The sequence below is a fragment of the Cricetulus griseus genome, chromosome 2, assembly GCF_003668045.3.
Source record: "Cricetulus griseus strain 17A/GY chromosome 2, alternate assembly CriGri-PICRH-1.0, whole genome shotgun sequence".
In the NCBI taxonomy this organism is placed as follows: domain Eukaryota; kingdom Metazoa; phylum Chordata; class Mammalia; order Rodentia; family Cricetidae; genus Cricetulus; species Cricetulus griseus.
Genome location: NC_048595.1, coordinates 354,492,081 through 354,516,498, shown reverse-complemented (window position 1 = coordinate 354,516,498; position 24,418 = coordinate 354,492,081). Strand labels below are relative to the sequence as shown.

At 35.7% G+C, this 24,418-nt stretch overlaps 1 protein-coding gene across 3 annotated transcripts in view; it reads right to left on the bottom strand.

The window, feature by feature from the left end:
* Cdh18 (cadherin 18) overlaps positions 1-24,418 on the bottom strand; it is a 250,111-nt gene that overhangs the window by 177,749 nt on the left and 47,944 nt on the right. For all 3 annotated transcript variants that reach the window (XM_027400035.2, XM_035439153.1, XM_035439154.1), the window contains exon 3: positions 1,693-1,812. In XM_027400035.2, coding sequence (XP_027255836.2) covers positions 1,693-1,812 — 120 coding nt within the window. The remainder of the gene's footprint in view (positions 1-1,692; positions 1,813-24,418) is intronic.

Genomic DNA, 24,418 nt, shown 5'->3' with positions numbered 1-24,418 from the left:
CAGAATCTTGGGGATCCCAGCCCCAACAGACACATCTAAAATCACAGCTCCTGTGTCAACGGCTCAGAGAACATCTCAGTAGAGGGGCAAACACTGTAAGAGACAAAATATCAGCAATTCTGCTGTGAAAGTCTGTCCTAGAAATGACTGCCTAAACAATAAACTTGTTAATGAAGAACAGGAAAATTTCATGAGTTCCTAACATTGGACAAAATCTATTGGCAAATAATGACTCCCGAGAGAGGGAGAATTAGCCTCTCCTCGGCACGAGCCCCCTTAACTAGTTAACCAATATGAAATTGTCAGATGAAACACACACACACACACACACACACACACACACACACACACACAGAGAGAGAGAGAGAGAGAGAGAGAGAGAGAGAGAACATGCAATGCACTCAGCAAATTGTATTTAGATATTTGTGCATATATATTCATATATATATGTATATATATACATATATATATATATATATGTGTGTATGTATATATTATTTGTCTGCAAAAATAATAATAAAGAGAGGCTATCAATTTGAGATTGGGGAACAAGCATGGGAGGGTCGCTATATAGTACCTGGAATTATCTGGAAGGAGGAAAGGGAGGGGGAAATGTTGTAATTATATTTTAATTTAGAAATACGTTAAATGCATAGATAATTGGATTACTTTTGGTTCATGTAATGTGTTAAAGGAGCCATCTAAGTACAGATACATTTTCTTTGGCCATAGCTACAGGGCTGTTAACTTTCTATGAAGGATCTAGGTTTATTGAGTCAGAGTCCATCCATAAATATTCCATGTTAACTGAGTCATAGTGGATCCCTGAAGGTTCTATGTTGACTGAGTCACAATGCACCCAGGTTTAACAAAAAGAACCCAGGGTCCTGCTAGAGCCTCCTGGGTCTCTACTTTCTTTTGCAATCTATTTTAATATATATTTTTTTAATTTAGTAAAACCTGAAATTTTCTTGTTAAATATTTCTGTATATTGGAAACAGTTATTAGTTTTCTTGTTTTATTGGGAAGAAATCATCTAGACAACATATTTGCTTTTTATGTCTTTTGATGTAGGATGATGAAACAAAAGGCTACTGTGTACTGTTTGGAGATAAAATATCAGCATTTACCAGAATGAAGGAAGAAAAAGAGAATCTGTAGGTTTATCTTATTTTCATTAATTAATACCATGTTAGAGTCCTGAAAGAATTCCAAATTCAGAAAAAATTCCAAGATGAAAACTTTGATGTACCTTAATGTAATGTATTTCATGTATTCATATTTAGTAAGTATACACATATACATGCATACCTTCATGTATGAGTACCAGAGAATATATTTTGCAATCAAATTCATATAAAGAACTAGAAATTCTTTTGAATAATTTCCCATCTTTGTAGAAATTAAAAGTAATATGTAAATCAAAATGTTTGACAATATTTTTCAATTTATATAATATTCAATATTTCTTTTCACAAGATTATTATTTAAATGGTACAGCAGTTTAGTAATTTTAACAAGTATGGATAATAGAATTAAACAATTACTTTTGTATTTACACTGCTTAGGGTAATAGCTGCAATTTTAAATGATATTTAAATGTCATTATCCTATGAGAAACAGTATATAGAAAAGAGCATCATTTGTGTTATTGATGGGAGCATTTGCATAACAATGTATAAATTCACTAACCTGTTTTAGGGTCCACAGAGAAATAAGGTTGTCCTTGCAGGATACTGTAAACAACACGAGCACTGTTTCCATAGGTGGGGTCATCTGCATCTGTGGCTGTCACCTGTAGAACAGAGGTACCTGTACATCCAGGAAAACAAATTTTAGTGTGTGATGCCATTTAGCACAAGACTCATTTGAACACAATAAAAGGGTTGGTTTTAAATTTCAACACAGTAGTAAAATGACTATGCCCTACTAAATTTAATTTCTTAAAGATTCATATTATATTTATTTGTATTTACATGTATGGGTGTCTGTCTGTGGGAATATTCATGTGTAAGTTCAGGTGCCCACAAAGCCAGGAGATCGCATTAGATACCAAAGCAGTGGAGTTACAGACAGCTTTGTACTATCCAATATGGACATTGGGAACTGACCTCACATCGACTGGAAGAACAGTCAATGCTCCTGACAACTGAGGGAGCTATTCAGCCCCCCATAACTTACTTCCTAAGTTTGTATAGCATATATATTGTTTGCATCTCTCCATACTCTTAGTAACATATAAGCTCAAATCGAAAACAACTAAGATGTTGTGTTATGATTCATTATGTTACAACATTGAAAAAAGTTCTAGTTGACTTGACATGGTCTCAACAAGAATGGACTTTTATTGATGTCCATAAATAAAATAATATTGAGTGCTTTGTTAAATCAAGAATACAATAATGTCAGGCAGTGGTGGCATATGACTTTAATCCCAGCACTTGGGAGGCAGAGGCAGCCAGATCTCTGTGAGTTCGAGGCCAGCCTGGTCTACAAGAGCTAGTACTAGGACAGCCTTCAAAGCCACAGAGAAACCCTGTACCAAAAAAAAAGGAGTACAATGAGGCTACACAGTTCATGCATTAAGAATATTCTTAATACTAAACACAAGATAGAATATGATTAAAGGGAGCACATGGACGAATAATATCAGTGACAGTCAAACACTCAACCCATATTGTGTTGTGTTTTATTTATTTATTTTATATACCTTGCCTGTGCCACTGAGTCACAAACTACTATCCTTGATTCAAATTTCATTTATTTTGTGGCTTCCATACAGTGTGAATATAATTGTCTTTTTTAAAGCAAATACTGCAATGTTTTAGAATAGCAGGCACTTTAAAGTAATTAATGAACATTATCATGTATATATGTGGTAATAAATTTAGAGATGTATTACCCTGATTTTTGTGAATCACTTGTTTCATTAAATACTTCTACATTTTATTTTAATTATTTTCTTTAAAAAGTTATTTTTCATTTTACATACTAACCCCGGGTCCCCTCATTCCCCTTCTTCTGCCCTGCACCCCTGCCTCCCACATTTCCCACCCTGATCTACTCATTAGAGTGGGGTAAGGCCTTCCTTGGGGAGACAAAAAAGTCTGGCATACTAAGTTGAGGCAGGACTAAGCCCATAACCCCTATGTCAAGGTTGATCAAGGTATCCTATTATAATGAGTGGGCTCCAGAAAGCCAGTTCATGCCCCTGGATAGGTCCTGGTGCCTCTGCCAGTCCCCCCACTCCCCCAAAACAGATCAAGTCATATAATTATTACCCATTAGAGGGTCTGTTTCAGTCCCATGCAGGTTCACTACCTGTTAGTCCATAGTCTTTGAGCTCTCTCTAGCTCAGGTCAGCAAATTAAAATTATTCCCCAGTGTTAGTATTCAGGCATCTCTACTGGCTTGGCCTTTGGGTTCTAACAGGGTACACCCTCAGCTGCAGCCACTAAGAGCACTGCCTGTGCACATTCACTCTGTTCCCTTTTAAAAGGTCCCTGCCCACCTCCCATCTTTCCCTCCCTCTCTCCCTCCCTTCCTCCCTCTACCTCCCTCCTCCCTCCCTCTCCCTCTTTCTCCCTCCCTTTCCCTCCCTCCCTCCCTCCCTCCTTCCCTCTCTCTCTCTCTCTCTCTCTCTCTCTCTCTCTGCCTCTCTCCACTCTTCTGCTGATCTGGTCCCCAGAGGCAAATCTCCTCTTTCCTCTCTCCCCTCTTCTGCTTTCCCATTCACTTTCCCCCAATAAAAACCCCTCCACCCTAAGTCTGTCACATGGAGTCTTTTATGCACCACTTTTTAAAATTACAACACCCAGTATATAACAACCAACTATTAAGGATTGTTCAACTTTATGATTAGTGGGTAAATACTCTACTCTATTAAGGAAATTAACTTTACAAAATTATCCTGTGAAGAATACTTTACCACTAGGAAAATATTATCTAATACTTCAAACTGTATATCAAACAGAAATACTTATACAATCAAAAGAGTCTTTACGGAATATTGTATTAATTCTGGTTCTTGAATACACAGTATAGTAATTCTTGTTATAAAATGTGCAAAAATTTGTTCTAATATAGGTACACCTCGAAATTTTTGTTTCCATGTTGAAACCCAGACACAGCCTTAAGCAAAGCTTATTGCATGTCTGAGATCCTAGAACTCCTGACAGAATCGGAAAGCTCACTGGAAATTCTTCATTTGCAAGGTTAAGTGCATGTAAGTGTCCAATAGCAAAATGAAATTTAAGACACATGTTTTGGTTTACATAATGAGAATCTGAAATAAGTATAGAATATAAGGACTGCTTCATGTCTACATCTTAAACTGTAAATTGTGTGATACAGTGGGAACTAAATCCTTGCATGGTTCAGTGAAACAGGTGATACCAACACTGATGTGGAGAAATATGATACCAAAGCTCTCTTTTTATAACTAAATTTACAATAGTATTTTTCTGCAGAAAATTGTGCTAAATTATGTATGCCAAGTGAAAATTATACTAATATAACAACATTTTATAAATATTATAGAGCAATTGCATGTCATAGTCTCATGATGGAAACAGACCAAATGTCTTTTGGTAGGACAATCATTGAATTTTAGCTCACCATCCTCTGACATGCTACTCAAGAAAGAAAAGAAAGTGAATTGGCTACCCATACATGCATTGGCTTGAATAGATCTAAATTTAAATAGCAAATCTTATTCTGGTGGTGGCAAATGCCTTTAATCTCAGCACTCAGGAGGCAGAGGCAGGCATATCTATTTGAGTTCTCTTTGAGACCAGCCTGGTCTACAAGAGCTAGTTCCAGGACAGCCTCCAAAGCCACAGAATAACCCTGTCTCAAAAAAACAATCATAAATAAATAAAATAAATATAAAGCAAGCCTTACATAATTTTTCATTGTGTTAATCTGCTCATCTGGTGTGAGAAGTATACTAGGATTGTATGGTCTGAAGGTCAGGACATAGGAAGCATGTTTGGCTTAAGCTTCTAAAACGTGCAAACTTTACAATGTTGAAATGGTTAAGTATTTTGATAATGATGAGTCGGTGAGGAGGCAGTCAGTGAAGGAGGATCAGTGACACAGCAACAGAAAGTAAGGTGACACTGGACACACAAAGATTACTGAGGGTGAACATGGCCATGAAAGCATGGGTCTCCTATCTGTACTTTCTAAAGTTGAGACAAAACACTTCTGTTGGGTGAGTCACCTACCATACAGAGGTGTGAAATATTAGAAAGGAATCAGTGATAACTGTCCTCATTATTGACAGTTAATATCCTAATTAGAAACCGAGATGAAAGCAGTGAATAGTTCCCTATGATATCTGATATTTGATACATTGCTGAGTGAGGTAAACAGAACACATTGTCATATGTCAATTGAATTTGTTACAGCTTGACATTTTTGGAGAATCATGTATTCCTAGTTTTCCACTTGTTTACCTTGAGAAAGAAGTTAGTAGATAAGCTATTTTGATGATTTAAATGAATGGTCTTATTTTCCTTTAAAAGTTTATATGAAACAAATCAAAATTTATTTGGTCATACATTGTTATTGTTGTTGTAGGTGTTTTATGCACATGCTACACAGCATGAGTGGAAGTGAGAAGCCCTTGAGAATTGCCCTCATCATTTCTCTGTCCAGAAAGACCCTGTCCCAGTGGAGTGTACAGTTATTTCATCCAATGTCTGTAGTTAAATTGAGTCCACGGTAAAAAGGGGAAAATTTCCAAATTTCTAAGCGAAAATAGATAGAATATTGTATATGATTGCACTAATCTGTCAAAATGTTTAAGGCAGACTCTAATATTCTCTGTGAACTATTTTGTTTTGATGAATACTTATTAAACCTACATCACATTCCCTGACTAACTGGCGTTTTGCTGGAGAAATCTTGCCTAAGTGGATGGAAATGTTTTTCTGTCTTCAGAAGCATTTCTATTGAACATGATGATTCTGGCAATGCTGTGTTCTGAAGTATGTAACCCATTTCCATGCAGTGTTTTATCCTGAGTATTTCCTGTGGCACACACTTGGTGTTCCTAGTGTAGGGATTAGTTCCTCTCAGCTGATGTTTTATACAAATCTGAAAAGATTTAAATGCATGAAGAAAAAGCTTTCAAAATATCTTTACAATATACTAAATCCTTCCCTCCAGCCCCCCAGAGAATCCACCTCGCCACTCTCTTTGCTTGGCTTCTCTTTGTTCTGATGCTTTTAAATAACATACATTTTGCCAAGTTGCATATCAAGGGGAAGCATATGAGTGGATTTATTTGAAAGTCTCTAAAGTCCAATTTGAAATATTTAACAAGACATTTTAATACAAAGTAAATACTCTCTGAGGTTGCCAGTTGCTTTCCAGAGTTCACAACTGTGTTAAAATCCCCAAATAGTTGAGGATAGGCAAAGAAAGCCTTTCCATAAGAATAAGCTGAAGATCTGGGAAGGCTGAGAGTCTTCACTGAAGGAAGCTCTTAGGGCTTACTTCTCAGAACCTTCCCCAGGATTTCAGGAAAAAACAAAACAAAACAAAACAGAACTCAAGACTCTTCAACAATCTGTGTAAACTTGGTGCTACACAGGAAGATTTGACTTTCACTAACAGACTAATAACAGTAGACTTCAGTGGTTGAGTAATTTGTTGATATTTATTCATCAAACAGTCATAATATTTTCACAAATATGTTTGAGATAGCACTTTTGAAACAGCTATGTTGAGTAGCAGCAGAAAAATCAGTATTTTAGGATCCAGCAAGGTGGCTTAGATGGATATCTTGCTTGCTGTCAAGCTTAATGCCATGAGATCTATTCTTCTAAATCCAAGGGTGGACAAAGAGAATCAAATCTCATAAATTGTCTTATGACTTTCTTATGATGCTCAATGTTCACATGTATGTGGAACACATACATGTGCATGCTCACTCATACACAACATATACTCTGCTTCCATTTATTTTACTATGAGCTTCAACCATGTCTACTGTTTATTTTCAATTTCCTTTGCATAATGATTGAATTATCCAATGTGAAATTTCTCATTAGGCAAGTCAGTTGTATATTCTCTTCTTCAAATGCTTTAAATAACAAAAGTTCTCAATAACATGGTATGTGTTTCTTTAAAATGATGTGGAAAAGCCATTCCCACATGCTACTTAATAATGAAATTAATAAATTGAAAATGTTTACAATATTTACAAATGTATGATATTGAGATTTACAAGGTTATAGATCAAACACATCTATTCTGAAAAACACCTATATATTGAACTTCCCTGCCCAGTAATAATTTCCTGCCTCTCATTAAACTGTTCCACTTATTTGCCATTTTCTCTTATATATCCTTAGATGAAATTCAATCCCATTTCAAATACATCTATCTGAATAACGGCACATTTATTATCTAACTCCTTAGACCAAAGACAACCTTATAAATATAATTTTACAAATGACTTTCCAGAATTGAATATCAAGAACAAGTATTGTCTGTAGATATATAGCTCAGTACTCCATGTTTGTCCAGAAGACCTGGATTTAATTCTCAATACCCATGTAAGAAAATGCACAACCTCCAGCTTGAGATGGACTTAATTATCTGTGGCCTCTCAGAATACCTGCAATCATGTGCACAACACACACACACACACACACACACACACACACACACACACACACACACGAGATTAAGTGGTAAGAATTAATTTGAAAAAGAGGTTGATGACATTGTATGAAAAAGCATTGGAAACATTGACTCTCCCTGCAGCTTTGTACAGTGTGTATTGTTTTCTTCTTAAAGAGAAAGTGATTGTACTAAAAATAAGTAGCTTAATCATATAAGTGTTTGTCTTACTGATTCTATACACAACATTTTTAGGTTCTTCCCAAGAACATAATTCCTGTCATTGGTGTCCATTCATATTCTTGACCAACTGAAAAAGGAAAATTATACTGCAAGAGAATGTCAACACGTACTCTGTGAACCTCTCTCCATTTCCCTTACCTCCCATTTCTCAAGAATGCTTTCTCCATCAGTGCTATGATGTATGCTTAATGGGTCTATTTACTTATTAATGTTCTTTTGTAAATTTCCACTCTCTGGGGCTCATCTCTTGAGGTCATATTATAATACAGAATCTACAACCAGAAGTGGCCTTGGAGAGATTTCTTCGCTGGTCTTCTCACTGTCCATTCTGTGTTTCACATTCTACATTTTCCACACTTTCTCACACTCAGTATTCCATCACCCTAGCTAGTAATTAATTTATTTTTCCTACTGAACATTGATTGGTACAGAAATTATTAACATATATCTCAGTAATTCATCAATCACTTTCTTACATGAATAACTATGCTCTGTCAACTGTATACTCATAGAATATAATCAACAAGGATCTGTCCTACACTCCACTATGATACACTGAGAGACTTAATATATAAATTTGATTTTTTTACATTCAAAAATTTATTTATTCAGTGTATTAGGTTACAGCAGGTGAGTCATCTGGAGACCTTATCAATATATAAATATTGATATATTTCATTATATATATATATATATATATATATATGAAAGATAATGAAATTTTAAGGGAAGTTATTTTACGATACTGAGAAAATATAATTTGAAGTTCAAACAAATGTATGAAATTTTCCATTAGATATTTTAATTTTCAAGAAATCTGAAATACTTTGGAAGTTACATTTAAAATAATGCTTTTAGTACAATAATAAAAATAGAATTTAACAACCTCAGTGTCAAGAATAATGCATCATGATTTCAGGGAGTTATGATAAAGCAGTATTATAAGAACAAATTAGGTTCTCTGCAGGCCACTATAGAATAAAGGCCCTCAGTGTTATTTCCACTGATGAATCATGAATGCAGCAATCCTACCAAACTCTTACTAGTGTAACCAACAGCTTTCTGTTGGGATTTTAGGCCTACTCCAGCAGATCTTGTAGTGCAAACTGTCAATAGCTCATGTTTCTGGAGTTCATACACCCAGGTAGTGAAGCTGCTACTGCTGTATTGTTAAGTCAATGTTTTCAAACTGCTTGATAAATATTTGTGTTTATACTTATAGGGTAGTTCCACTCTTGGCCTTAGTCAGGGCATTTGCTTCTGTACAGGTAAGTTAATCATAATTAATTTTGCTCCTTCAGAATTATTTCTATAAACATACATCCCACCACAATGTATACTACAGTGTTGTTCTATTACCGAGTAATGAATGTACTTTTTCTAAGGTTAAGTTTGAGAGACTAAACATACAAAGGACCATGGCCAGACAATAGGTGTGTATAAAACACAGAATCTTAACGGGCAGTAATTAGCACAGATAACTAATTCATTATCTCCAAAACCATGAACCATATCCACCTGTAAATCAGACTCAGGGGAGTTTGGGTAATAATTATTAGCTTTGTTCTGAGAATTATCCTCCTGTCAATGATCCATACATGATATGCTTATTTTTAATCGCCATTTTCAATTTATATTAAAGAAATATATGTCTAAAATTAGTCTCTAATCAGTTTCATGTGATTGATAAAGTTTTATATAATTTTTCCTGCATTGTCCTCAAGCCAAGAGTTTCTAATAAAGACATATGAGTAGCCTTTGGCTTCCAGATGGTAAATACATCTGCAATATCTCCATGTATTTGATTCTATGCAGAAGAGGAAAGGAAAGGATAATGGCTGATTCCCATGCCGGTGTAAGAATTTAGTAATTGCTCCCCTTTTTTGTCTCCTTGGTTTTAAAGGAAAAATAACTTCTATTACATAATACAAAAACTGTTTTCTGAAATAAACTAAGGTTGACAATAAACTTAAAAGTGATACAAGTGCTCATATTTCTACACTTTTGCACCAGAGTAAAAACGGTTACATAATTTAACTACTGTGCTTCAATAAACATCAGAATAAACACTTTGATAAAATAACTGTAATATTCTGTAAGTCAAAGTTGATGGAAGTTACAAACAATTTTATCTATTAAATATATTTCTGTCTAATATATATTTTGTCTAGATTATACATATTTCTCTCAATATATGTATTTGCCATATATATATATATATATATATATATTCTCATTTAAATCCACTGTTATTGGATTAATATAATATTATACAATAAATTACAGATAATATAATCCATTTGCATAATTGGCATAGAGATATTTAAAACAGACTATTATGTGAATACAAAGGGCACATTTATTTTCAGAAAGGACATGACTACAATATAGTACTATGGTCCTTCATTTTTTTTATTTGAATTAGAAACAGGATTGTTTTACATGACAATCCCATTTCCCTTCTCCCACCCATCCTCCTCTACCCCCCCCAACTAAAACCTTATCTGTCACATATCTTTTCTGCTCCCCCTGGATGGTGAGGCCTTCCACAGGGTGTCATCAGAGTCTTTCGTATCCTTTGGGATAGGGCCTAGGTCTTGGCTCAGGGAATATTCCTCTATATGGAATGGGCTCCCAAAGTCCACACCTATGCTAGGGATAAACACTGAACTTCTATAGGAGGTCCCATAGATTTCTGAGGTTTCCTCACAGAAACCCATGTTCCTAGGGTCTAGATCAGTCCCATGCTGGCATTCAAGCTATCAGACTGGTCCTTCTTAAGAATAGATTTTTTTTATTGTTTTGATACATTGCTTTGGGTGGCCAGTAACTCACTATGCAGACAATACCATTCTTGAACTCATAGACAACTGCCTGACTTAGCCTCCAAAGTGTTGAGTTTAAAGGCCTGTGCCACCACATCTAGGGAAAATATAGAGCTTTAAATAAACATAGATATTCTTATTCAGGTAGACAGAATGCTTTTAGGTTTGTTTTTTTGAAGGATTGTGACACTAAATTTGTGTTCAGCTTCCTTGTGTTTTTTTCTCCTTTCATGAAAATACACAATGTCTTTAATTGTCTTCCAGTAAAGATTGACCTGAACACTTATACATTATAGCTAAACAATTATCACCACCAAAGTCCCTCTAACAGTTGCCAATGACAATAACCTACTCATGGCTTGTCTTCCTCCCTCTGGGAGTCACTTGATTTCAGCTTGATCACACCAGAGATTGGAAAGAAGCCATCACCCAATATCCAAAGTTTTTGACACCTGCCACTGATCTGACTTGGACGCTCTAGCTGGTGTATTTGGTCTTGAGACCCTGGACCAGTCCACATTGCCAGGGAAATTTTGTGTAATGTTTCTTGAAGAAATAGTTCAAGATATAAGAGAAACAGAACAGTTGAATAAAGAGTGTATCACTAAATGTCACATGAGCTGAGGAAATTGAATTTCTACCATAATATCCATAAGCCTTATCCTGAAAATTGTGAACATCCTTGCTGAAAGAAGAAAATTGATTTGAGCATAAAAGAAAGATGAAATCAACCAACAAATTAACTCATTTTGCAAATTCAAAGTCCTGAGAATAAACAAAATAACTCATCAGCTTCAAATATGAAAATCACATAGTAATAGCCCCTGATGAAAATAGCATGAACAAATTTACAGAGAGTTCAAAATAATGATTATCATTAAGGTCAAACAACTAACAAAAATAAGGAAGGAAATATGACACATTGAAATAGAATTTTATTTTATTTGAAAGAAAACCTAAACTTTTGAAATGAAATGATGTAGGTAATGACTATTTCAAGAAACCAATTGCAGCCTGGTGGTGGTGACACATGTCTTTAGTCCCAACACTTGGGAAGCAGAGGGAGGTAGATTTCTGTGAGTTCCAGACCAGCCTGGCATACAAGAGCTAGTTCCATGGCAGGCTCCAATACCTCAGAGAAACATTGTCTTGAACCTTCCCACCTCAAAAAAAAAAAAAAAAGAAGAAACCAATTACAAACCTCAGTGGAAAGCTTCACCAACAGAATGAAGCATATTGAAACTATAGTCAGGGATTGAGCACTAACTAGATCACTAACTTTAAGATTCAGTAGAAGCCATTATAAATTGAATGAAAAACGGCCAAATTTTTATATTCCTCCAGAAGACCTATGGCCTATTTGTACAGAGCAAGGCACAAAATAGTCCTCAAAAAATAAATAAATTCTTCCATACCTGGAAAAAGAAATGCCTGTCTAGATATAGGAGACTGATGGAATAAAAGATAGACAAAAGAAAAATTACAAAAAGAAACTCTGCATGATTTATTATAATTAAAACAGGGAATAATGAAAGCCACAAGTGGAAAAGTTGAGTCGTCACTGAAGGATGCTTACTAGAATAACATCCAACTATTTCATAAAAACTCTATAGCCAGAGGGAACTTAAAGAATTTCTAAAGTTCTGAAAGACCATAGTTGTTAAACCTGGCTATTGTACCCAGACAAAAATAATTATTAAATCTGAAATGAATAAAACTTTCATTTATAAAAACAAATTAAATGAATTAATAGGAACAAAACAAATTCTACAAAAATACTAGAATACTTCAATCTAACCCTGTACCTACTCATCATTATCAAAATGCTTAAACATTTCAGCATTACATTAGTGTGTGTGTGTGTGTGTGTGTGTGTGTGTGTGTGTGTGTGTATTTCAGTTTCTTACAAAGAGTGTACATATGACAGTAATATTTTGTCATACATAAAGATATTACATATGGGTTTAATTTAAGCTAGATATGGCTCAGAAAATGCCAAAAATTATTTATTCCAGTCAGGTATTTCTTATTATTAGCTTTTCAATTTTATCAATTAATCTTAAGACTTGTCTATTCCTAAAGAGGTAAAAGTAAAACCAAAAAGCCCGCCGCCCAATAAAATTTAAACCACTGAGGCACCTCACCTTTTGAATGAAAGTGAGAGGATGGTTTGAATTATTTGAACCTCCTTGAATTTAGAATTTAACCATGTTATTATAAACAGGAAAAGTTAAATATACTGTTACCCAATTCAGTTACAACAAAATTTGCTCACATATTCAAACACTGTGTTGCACATATTAAGGGCCTGTATATCTATAAACTTCTCTATCAGAATGGAAGTATCTGGGGAATGGATGGCCATGTTTTTATAGAACAAATATGGAGAGAATTCTTTGCTTCAAGTGAGGAGGTAGCAAAAATGACTAGACTAAAATGAAGCATTGGTGAACTTCTGAGGCTCCTCTTCAAATATTTCTTTCCATTCTATCTTGGCCTTTTCTTTCTGTCAGTAACATCCTCCCATGCAAACACTTTAAAATTAAAAACAAATCCCCTAAAATTCTCTCTCAGCCTCTGGAAACATTATCCCACAAGATGGGTTAAAGGGGAAACACACCTGCCTATTGCAGCTTAGAAAATCATGGGGGTTATTAAAAAAGCACCTGCAGAAGCCTAACACAAGACAAGAGAGTCACAGGGTGCTATTGGTAAGAGAAGACTCAGTTGGATCATTGAGAAGATGCAACTCAATTTTATGTGATCCCACATGCAATGTTCTGGCTACTGAGCCATAAATAAACAAAATGAATATTGCTTTGGGCCACAGGCTTTATTTGTTTGCATTTTTTTTTAATTTGAAATGTCACCGTGTAGGCTCATATGTGTAGGAACTTGATCCTTCAATGTTTGTGTTGCTACTGAAGCTGTGGAAACTTTGGGAAAGGATAAACCTTTGCTGGACAAAGTGGTCCATTAAGAACCAGCCTTGAAGAGTGAAACTCAGACTCATGTCCCAACTATGCAGGGACAATAGACAATAATTATTCATTTTGAACATAATGTGGTCAGCTCGCTTCTGGCACTGACACCATGACCTCGTTCCCTAATGCATTGTATCACTTCAAACTGTGAACCAAAAAATAAAATAAAATAAAATAAAATCCTTGATCCTTGTCAAGGTTTTGGCTTTTTTTTTGTTTGTTTGTTTGTTTTTCCCCAGACATGTTTTCTCTCTATTGCTTTGAATCCTGTTCTAGAACTTGTGCTGTGTAGACCAGACTAGCTTCAAACTCACAGAGATCCTCCAGCCTCTGCCTCCTGAGTGCTGGGATTGAAGGTGTACACCTTCTCAAGTTTTATACAGGGTATTTGGCCACAGCAAAAATAACTACCTCAGTCAGTAACTCCTGTACTTTATTTTGTTTAAGATAAAAAGCTAACTAACATTTAAGTTAGCAGAAGAAAGAAACAAAGAAAAGAATTAAGTTACATAATTTGGAAATTTTTGTTCAAATGATTGTTCTTCAGATCTACCATGTAAATCTTCCGGGAAAAACCATCTACCATGTGAACTGTAACACAAGCCTCCTGCTATTATAATCGCATCATCTTAAAGATGATGTCTCCAGGGTGACTATTGAAATATGATTTTCCTTATTTCTGGCAGTTGTCCAGAATGAAGCTCCCAAGATGTTTGGGCTGATCTAAACCCAGGTCCCAGCAAGAAGTGCAATAAAGTCAGCACACAGCTGATGCCTACTGTTGCTGTGCAACAAAGAACACACAAAAAATGGGCCTTTTGGCTTTTAAGACTGGAGAGGAAAAAAAGACAAGAAGAGTAGTAAGAACATTTAGATACATCACATAGAACAGGGAACACAGTGGATTTAAGGATTATAAGTAAAGTAAATTGTATTTCAATAACAGAAAAATTTCCAGTGTTCCACTGAACCTCAAGTATGTAAATGATGGATTCATAATTGCTTACATGGTATATAATAGACTAATAATCAGTATTTCTCTAATCTGTTCTAATGACTAAATATCTTAATAGTTTCAGAAGAACTCTCTGTGTGAATGGTAATATCCTTTACAAATAGTTTCATTCAACCTCTTCATTTATCATGTGCCACAACTTCCTCTCTTATAAGAAAATAGGTAATGTTCTATACAATGGTGACTATTTATTTGGACTATGGTAAACCACAGTAATGAATCATGTCACATTTTAGTGTCAGTTGCAAAATCATTAATCTGTAAAATTATAGAAATAATTTGGAACATTATCAAAACTTACCCTGTTAGTTATTGAAAAAAAAAGCCATTTTAGAAACAGTGACAAAGTGAAAAAAGATTGTTGCCACAATTCCTCTCCAGTTACAGAACATTCTCCAGAGGTTCGTGTTCTGGAAGCTTGGTCCCCAGTGTGTTGATGCTGAGACATGGGTTGGCTGTCAGGAATAGATGTATAGTGAGATGACACTAAATCACTTGGGTAGTTGCTGTCTTTAAGGAACTATGGTGATACTTGTGGGACCATAGTAAGTTCCATGGTGACTTGAAACTTAAAATATACTCATTTATCAACTCCACAAGGTCTCCTCCATTGCAGTACAATTCAAATGTGGAACTTAGCATAGCCATTCATTGTATGCCAGACCTAAGAGGTCTTGCACATTCAACCTTCAAATTGTAAAGTGTTCTCTTGTTACTAAGGCTCAGCATTCAATTCGACAACAGCATTGGACCAAAATGGTTATTAGCACCAACAAGAAGATGAATGTAATTATGAACACAAGGACGGAATCCTAAATTTGAATTGATGAAATTTATGTTTCTTCTCAAACAATTGACTTCAACAGTATTATAACATGTATTTTCTTTTCTTTCTTTCTTTTTTTTTTTTTGGTTTTTCAAGACAGGGTTTCTCTGTATAGCTTTGGAACATATCCTGGCACTCGCTTTGGAGACCAGGCTGGCCTTGAATTCACAGAGATTCACCTGCCTCTGCCTCCAGAGTGCTAGGATTAAAGGTGTGTGCCACCAATGCCCGGCCATGTATTTTCAAATACTCATATTTTATAGGAACTTATTAAATATGTATACATATTAATATGTTAATATACATTTAGTATATGAATATATATATATATATATATATATATATATATATATAGCCATTACCAGATTGATTTACTGCACATAATTTAGACAAAGGTGAAAAGAAACTTCTTTGAAGCTTGTGAGTCCTAAATCTCAATTACTTACAACACTGCTCTTTTTTTCTATAGCCACAATAGCCTATTTTCATCCCTAACTTTGTTTCTCTTATATACTATTATACATTTTAATAGATAATTAATATTTCAACTCCAAATTGCATGTAGAATAGTTTGGGTCACAAAATAGATGATGAGCATTCTGGCACTATGAAATTCACTTTGTATGGAATTATACATTGTAAAATATATTATTTTATTCACTCTTACAGTTTGTCATCCCCTTTTTTGCATGTCCCCTGTCATAGCAATTTTCAACTGATAATTGAGAATGACTCCAATTTTCCTTCAAAGTACTTTTAGCAATATTTGGAAATGGCAGGTTTGGATGTAGTGTGAGGGATGCTACTGATACTGATGATTAGTGGCCAGGTGATGCTGATAATCTTATGAACAGAGCAGTTACAAAAGAGCAAGACTGGGAACTAACCTCACCTCAAATATGACAGCAGGTGACATTGCATTGTGTATATCAGGTGAGACAAACATTATAAGAATACTTTCTACAATATATTTTTGCATCTATATTAAACTGTCCACACTGCCACATGTGTTTTATGCTGATTATTATCCATTGATAAGAAACTTACAAATGCCCTAGACTTCTACTGATTTTCTGTAGTTACAAAAATAATCTAAGAAAATCCTGCATACCAAGCAAGTTTTCTATTCTACCATTTGGGTTATCATTGCATAATATCCACAGTGTAGACAATATTGCCCACAGAGAGAGAGATACACACTTGCATGTATACTACTATATCTATTAATATCCAGTAGTGGAACAAAGAATATTTATCATTACTTTTCTACTTGAAATGGAATATCCACTTATTTTAATCCTGTTTCTAATTGATAAGTCTTCTGCATTATCTGAATTATCCATTGTGATGGTTTTCATAATCCACAAGATGAGCTTCCTTTTAACTCTATACAATTAGACTAGGCATAACCCTCATATCAAGGGTGAGTGAAGCATTACAGTGGGAGGAAAAGTGTCCTAAGAACATGCAAAAATTCAAAGACATCCCCACTCCCACAATCAGAAATATTGCTAGTATTTTATAAATTATATACTTATAAAGTCTTCAATAAGTATGATATTCTTCCATTCAAGATAAAATGGTAACCTAACTGACTGAAATGATTAATCAGTTTATACATATGTTTTTCTCTTTTGGATAATTTCTATTAATGTGTATGTATATCCTAAAACACAGGTTCATGCTATGGTATAAAATAAGGATTGTTTTATGTTCCGTTTTAGAAATTGGTGTGTACGAATATACATGTGTTCTGTTTCAGATCAATCATGCTATATAATGTTGCAATGGATATCAATGTAAATATGGTTACATAGTTATGAGAGCATTTATAAATATGCCTGCAAAATGTTGACCATCTCATTTGAGAAGGAAGAAAAATTAATCAAAATGACAATCACATGTAAAAGAAATCATACTGAAACCTAATACTTTGTAAGCCAATTAAAATATTTTTAAATAGGAATAAGATAGGATACATCCAGTAGGGCAGGTATTGCTACTACTAAAAACCAAAGTCATTGATCAAAAATTTGTATGCCAGGTAAATTCTAACTTTTTATGTGTCAGAGATGAGGAAATACTGATTTTCACCTATAAAAATATTATAAGTTCTTGTCACTTCTCTTGGCAGCCCATCAGAACTAAATGATAAGAGTCTGTTTCTGAAGACACCACAAATTGTTGGGGGATATTTGATCACATTGTGAACCCAGGGTTTGTATTTGCATTAATTAAGTAACATTACCTTTGGGTCAGGAGGCTGCATTAGCAACTAGTTGACAGAAAGTAATCAAAGAGTTCCAGAGGGCACCATGAAGAGATAGAGAGATACAGGAAGTAGTATGTTGGGGTTTGGAGTGGCACAACTTTTTGTGGTTTGGCCAAGCAGAGGATCCACAGGTGTTTCATGTATGTCAGCAAGGAAAGAGGGTTACATAGTTGCTACTTGGAGACTCTCTGAGCTTGAAGGTTTTCAGCTCAGCCTTTGAATCTTGAGTCTCAGTCATAATTAGAATGATAGATATTTAGTTAGAGCTACCATAAACAGAAGCAACAGGGCCAGTGCCTGCTGGAGCAGAATTCTCACTAGGCTGAGAACCCTAGAACTACCACACCAACGTACCAGGCAAAATACATCCACTAAATCAATAGTGTCAAACTTCTTGTGGCAAAAATATCTCTCTGATTCCTCTTGAAGCCCAGTCCATGGAAGGATATGCATTACAGATACTTGCAAAATTGCATGGCTGAGGCAGTATTAGGCCCTATTGTGAATGTACTCCTATTTTAGTATGTAATCCTTTATTAATCCCTTGAGAATTTTAAGCAATATATTTTGGTCATAATAACCCCAATTCTTCCTGCTAACTCAGTTTATACATCTTATTCTTTTCATAATCATGTGACCATATGACACCATTGGGAATGAGTTTTTCCTTTCTATCTTTTTTTTTTATTTTTATAATTGTAATTAGACCAATTTTAATTAGAAACATGATTATTTTACATGTCAAATAGTTCCCTCTCCCTTCCCTACTACTCTGCGCCCCCAACCAACCCCATATCCCTATCCCTTACTTCTCCTCAGGGAGGGTGAGGCCTTCTATGGGGGAATCCTCAAAGTCTGTGGTATCATTTGGAGCAGGGCCCAGACACTCCCCCATGTGTCTAGGCTGAGAGACTAAAAACACTGATATAAATCAGTGATAAATACTGATCCACTACAAGGGGACAAATAGATGGCCCAGATCTCTAAACTGGCATCCTTGTTCAGGGGGTCTGAAACTGCCCCTTGCTGGTTTTTCAGATGTCAGTCTGGGGCCATGAGCAATCACTTGTTCAGGTAAGCTGTTTCTGTGGGTTTCTCCAGCCTAATCTTGACCCCTTTGCTAATCACTCCTCCCTCTCTGCAACTGGATTCCAGGAGTTCAGCTCAGTGTTTACGCATGGGTGTCTGTCTCTGCTTCCATCAGCAACTGGATGAAGGCACTAGGATGTCATATAAGGTAGTTATCAATCTCATTATCAGAGAAGGGCATTTAAGGTAGCCTATTTAATATTGCTTAGATTGTTACTTGGGGGTCAAACTTGTAGATCTGTGGATATTTCCCTAGTGACAGAATTCTCTTTAAACCTATAAAGGCTCCCTCTATTTTGGTATCTCTTTTCTTTCTCCCCTCTATTATTCCACCCACAAAATATTCCTGCTCTCTCATGTCCCCTCCTCTTCTCCCCTTCTCTTTCTTCTGCCTCCCTTTTCCCTCCCCCATACTCGAAATTAGCTCAGGAGATCTTATCCTTTTCCCCTTCTCCAGGGAACATGTATGTCTTTCTTAGGATCCTCCTTATTTCTTAGATTCTCTGGAAGTATGGACTGTAGGCTGGTGCTCCTTTGCTAGATGTCTAAAAATTTTATGAGTGAGTACATAAGAAAAATTGTAGAAGACCTACAAATTCATAGAAATTGAATGATGTGCAACTGCACCATTCCTGGGTCAAGGAAGAAATGAAAAAAAAAGAAATTAAAGACTTCCTAGAATTCAATGAGAATGAAGACACAGCATACCCAAACATGTGGAGACTTTGAAAGAAGTGCTAAGATGAAAGTACATAGTACTCTGTGTTCACATGAAGAACCTTAACTTTAGTCACATTAGAGAATTAACAGAACAACAGAAAGCTCTAGAACAAAAAGAAGCAAATTCACTTCAGGAAATAATCAAATTGAGGACTGAAATCAATAAAGTAAAAACTGTAGAGAGTGAACATGCAATTCAACAAAATCAGAAATGAAAAGGGGGACATAACAATGGACACTGAGGAAATCTAGAGAATCAACAGGTCATACTTTGAATAGCTGCACTCCTCAAAATTAAAAAATCTAAAGGAAATGTCCACTTTTTAGATAGATATAACTTACCAAAATTAAATCAAGAATTGATAAGATATGTAAATAACCCCTAAAGAAATAGAAGCAGCCACCAAAAGTCTCCCAACCAAAAAAATCCCAGGACCATATGGCTTCAGTGCAGAAGTATACCAGAAGTTCAAAGAAGAGCTACTACCAATTCTCCTCAAAGTATTCCACACAATAGAAGCAGAAGGTTCATTGCCAAACTCTTTATGAGGCGTCAATAAGCTTGGTACCCAAGCCACACAGAGACACAACTAAGAAAGAGAACTACAGACCAATATCCCTCATGAAAACTGATGCAAAAATATTCAACAAAATACTGGCAAGTTGAATCCCAGAACACATTAGAGAAATCGTCCATCATGATCAAGTAGGCTTCATCCCAGGAATGTAGGGATGGTTCAACATACAAAAATCCATCAATGTAATCCACCATATAAACAAACTGAGAAAGAAAAATAACATGAGCATCTCACTAGATCATGAAAAAGCCTTTGACAAAGTTCAACACCCCTTCATGATAAAGGTCTTGGAGAGATCAGGAATAACAGGAATGTAATTAATATAATAAAATCAATATACAGTAAATTAACAGCTAAAATCAAACTAAATGGCTAGAAACTCAATGCAATTCCACTAAAATCAGGAAGAGGACAAGGTTGTCCACTCTCTCCATACCTCTTCAATATTGTACTTGACATTCTAGCTAGAGGAATGAGACAACAAAAGGAGATTAAGTGGATACAAATTCAAAAGATGAAGTCAAACTTTCATTATTTGCAGATGATAAGATAATTTAGGTAAGTGACCTGAAAAATTATACCAGGGAACTCCTTGAGCTAATAAACACTTTCAGCAAAGTAGCAGGATACAAAATTAACTAAAAAAAAAAAAGTAGCCCTACTATATACAGACAATAAATGGGTTGACAGAGAAATCAGAGAAGCATCACCCTTTAAAATTGCCACAAACAACATAAATTACCTTGGGTAACACTAACCAAACAAGTGAAAGACCTGTATCATTAGAACTTTGAGTCCTTAAAGAAAAAAATTAAAGAAAATACCAGAAAATGGAAAGATCTCCCTTGCTCTTGGGTAGGAAGGATCAACATAGTAAAAATGGCAATCTTGCCAAAAGCAATGTACAGATTCATTGCAATTCTCATCAAAATCCCAGTCCAATTCTTCACAGACTTTGAAAGAGCAATTCTCAACTTTATATGGAAAAACAAAAAACAAAAAACCAAACAAACAAAAAACCATGAGAGCCTAAACAACCCTCTATGATAAAGCAACTTCTGTAGGCATCCCTGACTTCAAGCTCTATTATAGACCTATCATCCTGAAAACAGCTTGGTACTGGCACAAAAAGGGACATGTAGACCAATTGAATCGATTGAAAACCCTTGTATTAACTCACATACCTATGAACATCTGATTTTTGACAAAGAAGCTAAAATTATACAATAGAAAAAGGAAAGCCTCTTCAACAAATGGTGCTGGCATAACTGGATGCTGCCATGCAGAATACTGCAGATAGATACATATCTATCTCCATGCACAAAACTTAAGCACAAATTGATCAAAGACCTGCCACAGTGAAACTCTTAGAAGAGAAGGTAGGTGGTACCCTCAAAGGAATTTGTACAGGAGACTGATTACTGAACATAACTGCAGTAGCACAGACAATGAGATTAACAATTAATAAATGGGACCTACTGAAACTAAGAAGACTTTATAAGGCAAAGGACACAGTCAACAAAACAAAATGGCAGCCCACAGAATGAGAAAAGATATTCACCAACCCCATATCTGACAGGGGGCTGATTTCCAAAATATATTCTGAACTCATGAAAGTAGTCACCAAAACACCAAATAATCCTATTAAAAATTGGGGTACAGAAGTATATAGAGAATTCTCAATGGAAGAATCTAAAATGGCTGAAAGACACTTAACATCCGTAGCCATCAGGGAAATGCAAATCAAAGCGGCTCTGAAATAATCTTACTCCAGTCAGAATGGCTAAAGTAAAAAAAAAACAAACATCAATGACAGTTTATGATGGAGAGGTTGTGGAGAAAGGGGACACTCCTTCACTGCTGGTGGGAGTGCCAACTCCTACAGCCACTTTGGAACTCAGTATTGTGGTTCCTCAGGAAAATGGGAATCAGTCTACCACAAGATCCAGTAATTCCACTCTTAGGCATGTACTCAAAAGATGCACATTCATATAACAAGGACATCTGCTCAACCATGTTCATAGCAGCATTATTTGTAATAGCCAGAACCTGGAAGCAATGTACCGTCTCCTCAACTGAAAATGATTGCAGAAAATGAGATACAATTACACAATGGAGTACTACTCAGTAGAAAAAACAAAACAAACAAAACAACAACAAAAACAAAAGAGTGAGGTAACCCAGGCACAAAAAGACATAAATGATATGTACTCACTCATATATGGATTTTTGTCCTTTTAAATTTTTTTCTCCTTATATATTATATCCCCACTGCAGTTTTATTTCCCTTCTCTCCCAAAACCTCCCCTTTCCCCCAGATCCAGCCCACTTCCACTTTCCTCAGAAAAAAAGGCTTCCAGGGATATCAAACAAATATGGTGTAGCAAGCTGCAATAACCCAGGCACAAATTCTCATATAAAGGCTGGACAAGGCAACCCAGTAGGAGCATAAGAGCCCCAAATCAGGAAATAGAGTCAGAGACTACTGCACACTCCCACTGTTAAGAATCCCACAAGAGCACCAAGCTAAGCAACCTTAAAATATGTACCAAGGACCTAGCTGGGATCCATACAGGCTCCTATGTCTGAGCTCACTTGAGTGCCAGTCGGTAGATTCTGTGGGCCTTGTTCTTGTGGAGTCCTTGACCTTCTGGCTCATACAAACCTTCTTGCCCCTTCTCCCCAGGACTCCCTGAACCCCACCTAATATATGGGTCTGAGACTCTGTATCTGCTCCCATCATGTGATGGATGAAGTGTCTCTGTCTCTATGAAGATGATTAAGCTAGGCTCTGTTCCTATCCCATTCTGAAGGCAGGAAAACTGTTAAGTCAAAGGTTTTGTGGATGGGTTGTTTTCCCACTCCATCCTCTTGAAGCCTTGCCTGCTTACAGAAAATAACCAGTTCAGGTTCCATGTCCTCTTTTCTAGGAGTCTTTACCAGTATCATCCTCATAGGTCCCATGGAGTATCCAATGTTTTAGGTTTGTACTTCATCCCCCAAATGCCTTCCACTCCCCATTTTGTGCCTCCTGTTACCTTCCTTACCCACCCCCAGTCCATCCAGGATGTCTATTATATTCACCTCCCAGGGAGATTAATGTGTTCCCTTTGAGCTCTTCTTATCCTCTCTGAGTCTTTGGACCATAACATGCTTGGTATGATTATCCTTACAGCAGATATCCATTACAAGTGAGTACATACCATGTTTGTATTTTGGAGTCTGGGTTATCTCATTCTGGGTTGCTTTTTTTCTATTTTCATCATTTTGCCAACAATTTTATGATAACATCCTTTTAACAGTTAAATAATACTCCATTTTTCAAATGTAAGACATTTTCTTTGTCCATTCTTTGGTGAGAGACATCTAGGCTGTTTCCAATTTCTGGCTATTATGGATAAAGCTGCCATGAACATAGATGAACAAGTGGCCTTATAGCATTATGAAGCATCATTTGGGTATATGCCCAGGAATGGTATGGCTGTTTCTTGAGGTAAATCAATTCCCAGTCTTCTGAAAAACTGTCATATATATTTCCAAAGGGCCTGTACATGTTTGCACTATAACCAATGGAGTCATTTTCCACTTACTCCATATACTCGTCAGCCCGAGTTCTCCCTTGTGTTTTTCATCTTAGCCATTCTGACAGGTATACCATTGAGTTTCAGTGGTTAACAGATCTTCACCAACCTCATATCTGACAAGAGGGTGAGTATCCTAAATATATAAACAACTCAAGAGCAAAGCATCAACAAACTAACTAATCCGATTAAAAATGGGGTACAGATCTAAACAGAGAATTCTCAACAGAGGAATTTCAAGCAGCTGAGAAACAGAGAAAATGTTCCACATCCAGACATCAGAGAAATGCAAAGCAATATTCCAGTGAATATAAGATTCTTCTCTTTTTTTCCCTTTGTCTCTAGGATGTGGTAACTCAGAGAAATGTAGTATTGGTTAATATCTATATAATGAGTAAAAAGTTAAAATTATTTCTTTAAACTTGGTGCTACATCATCTCTATCTCCTGTTTTGTATTACTACTATTGTGCTTCTTGAATTTTCTAAAAGAATTGCTGTACATATAACCTTTATTCATTTTTTCTTTTACATTTTATTTTTAAAATGGGATTATAAGGCATAAAATAAATCTAACTTAGAAAGCTTTTCATATATTTCTTAATAGCCATCGTATTTTAGACAAATAATGCAATTTCATATTTCATTTTTA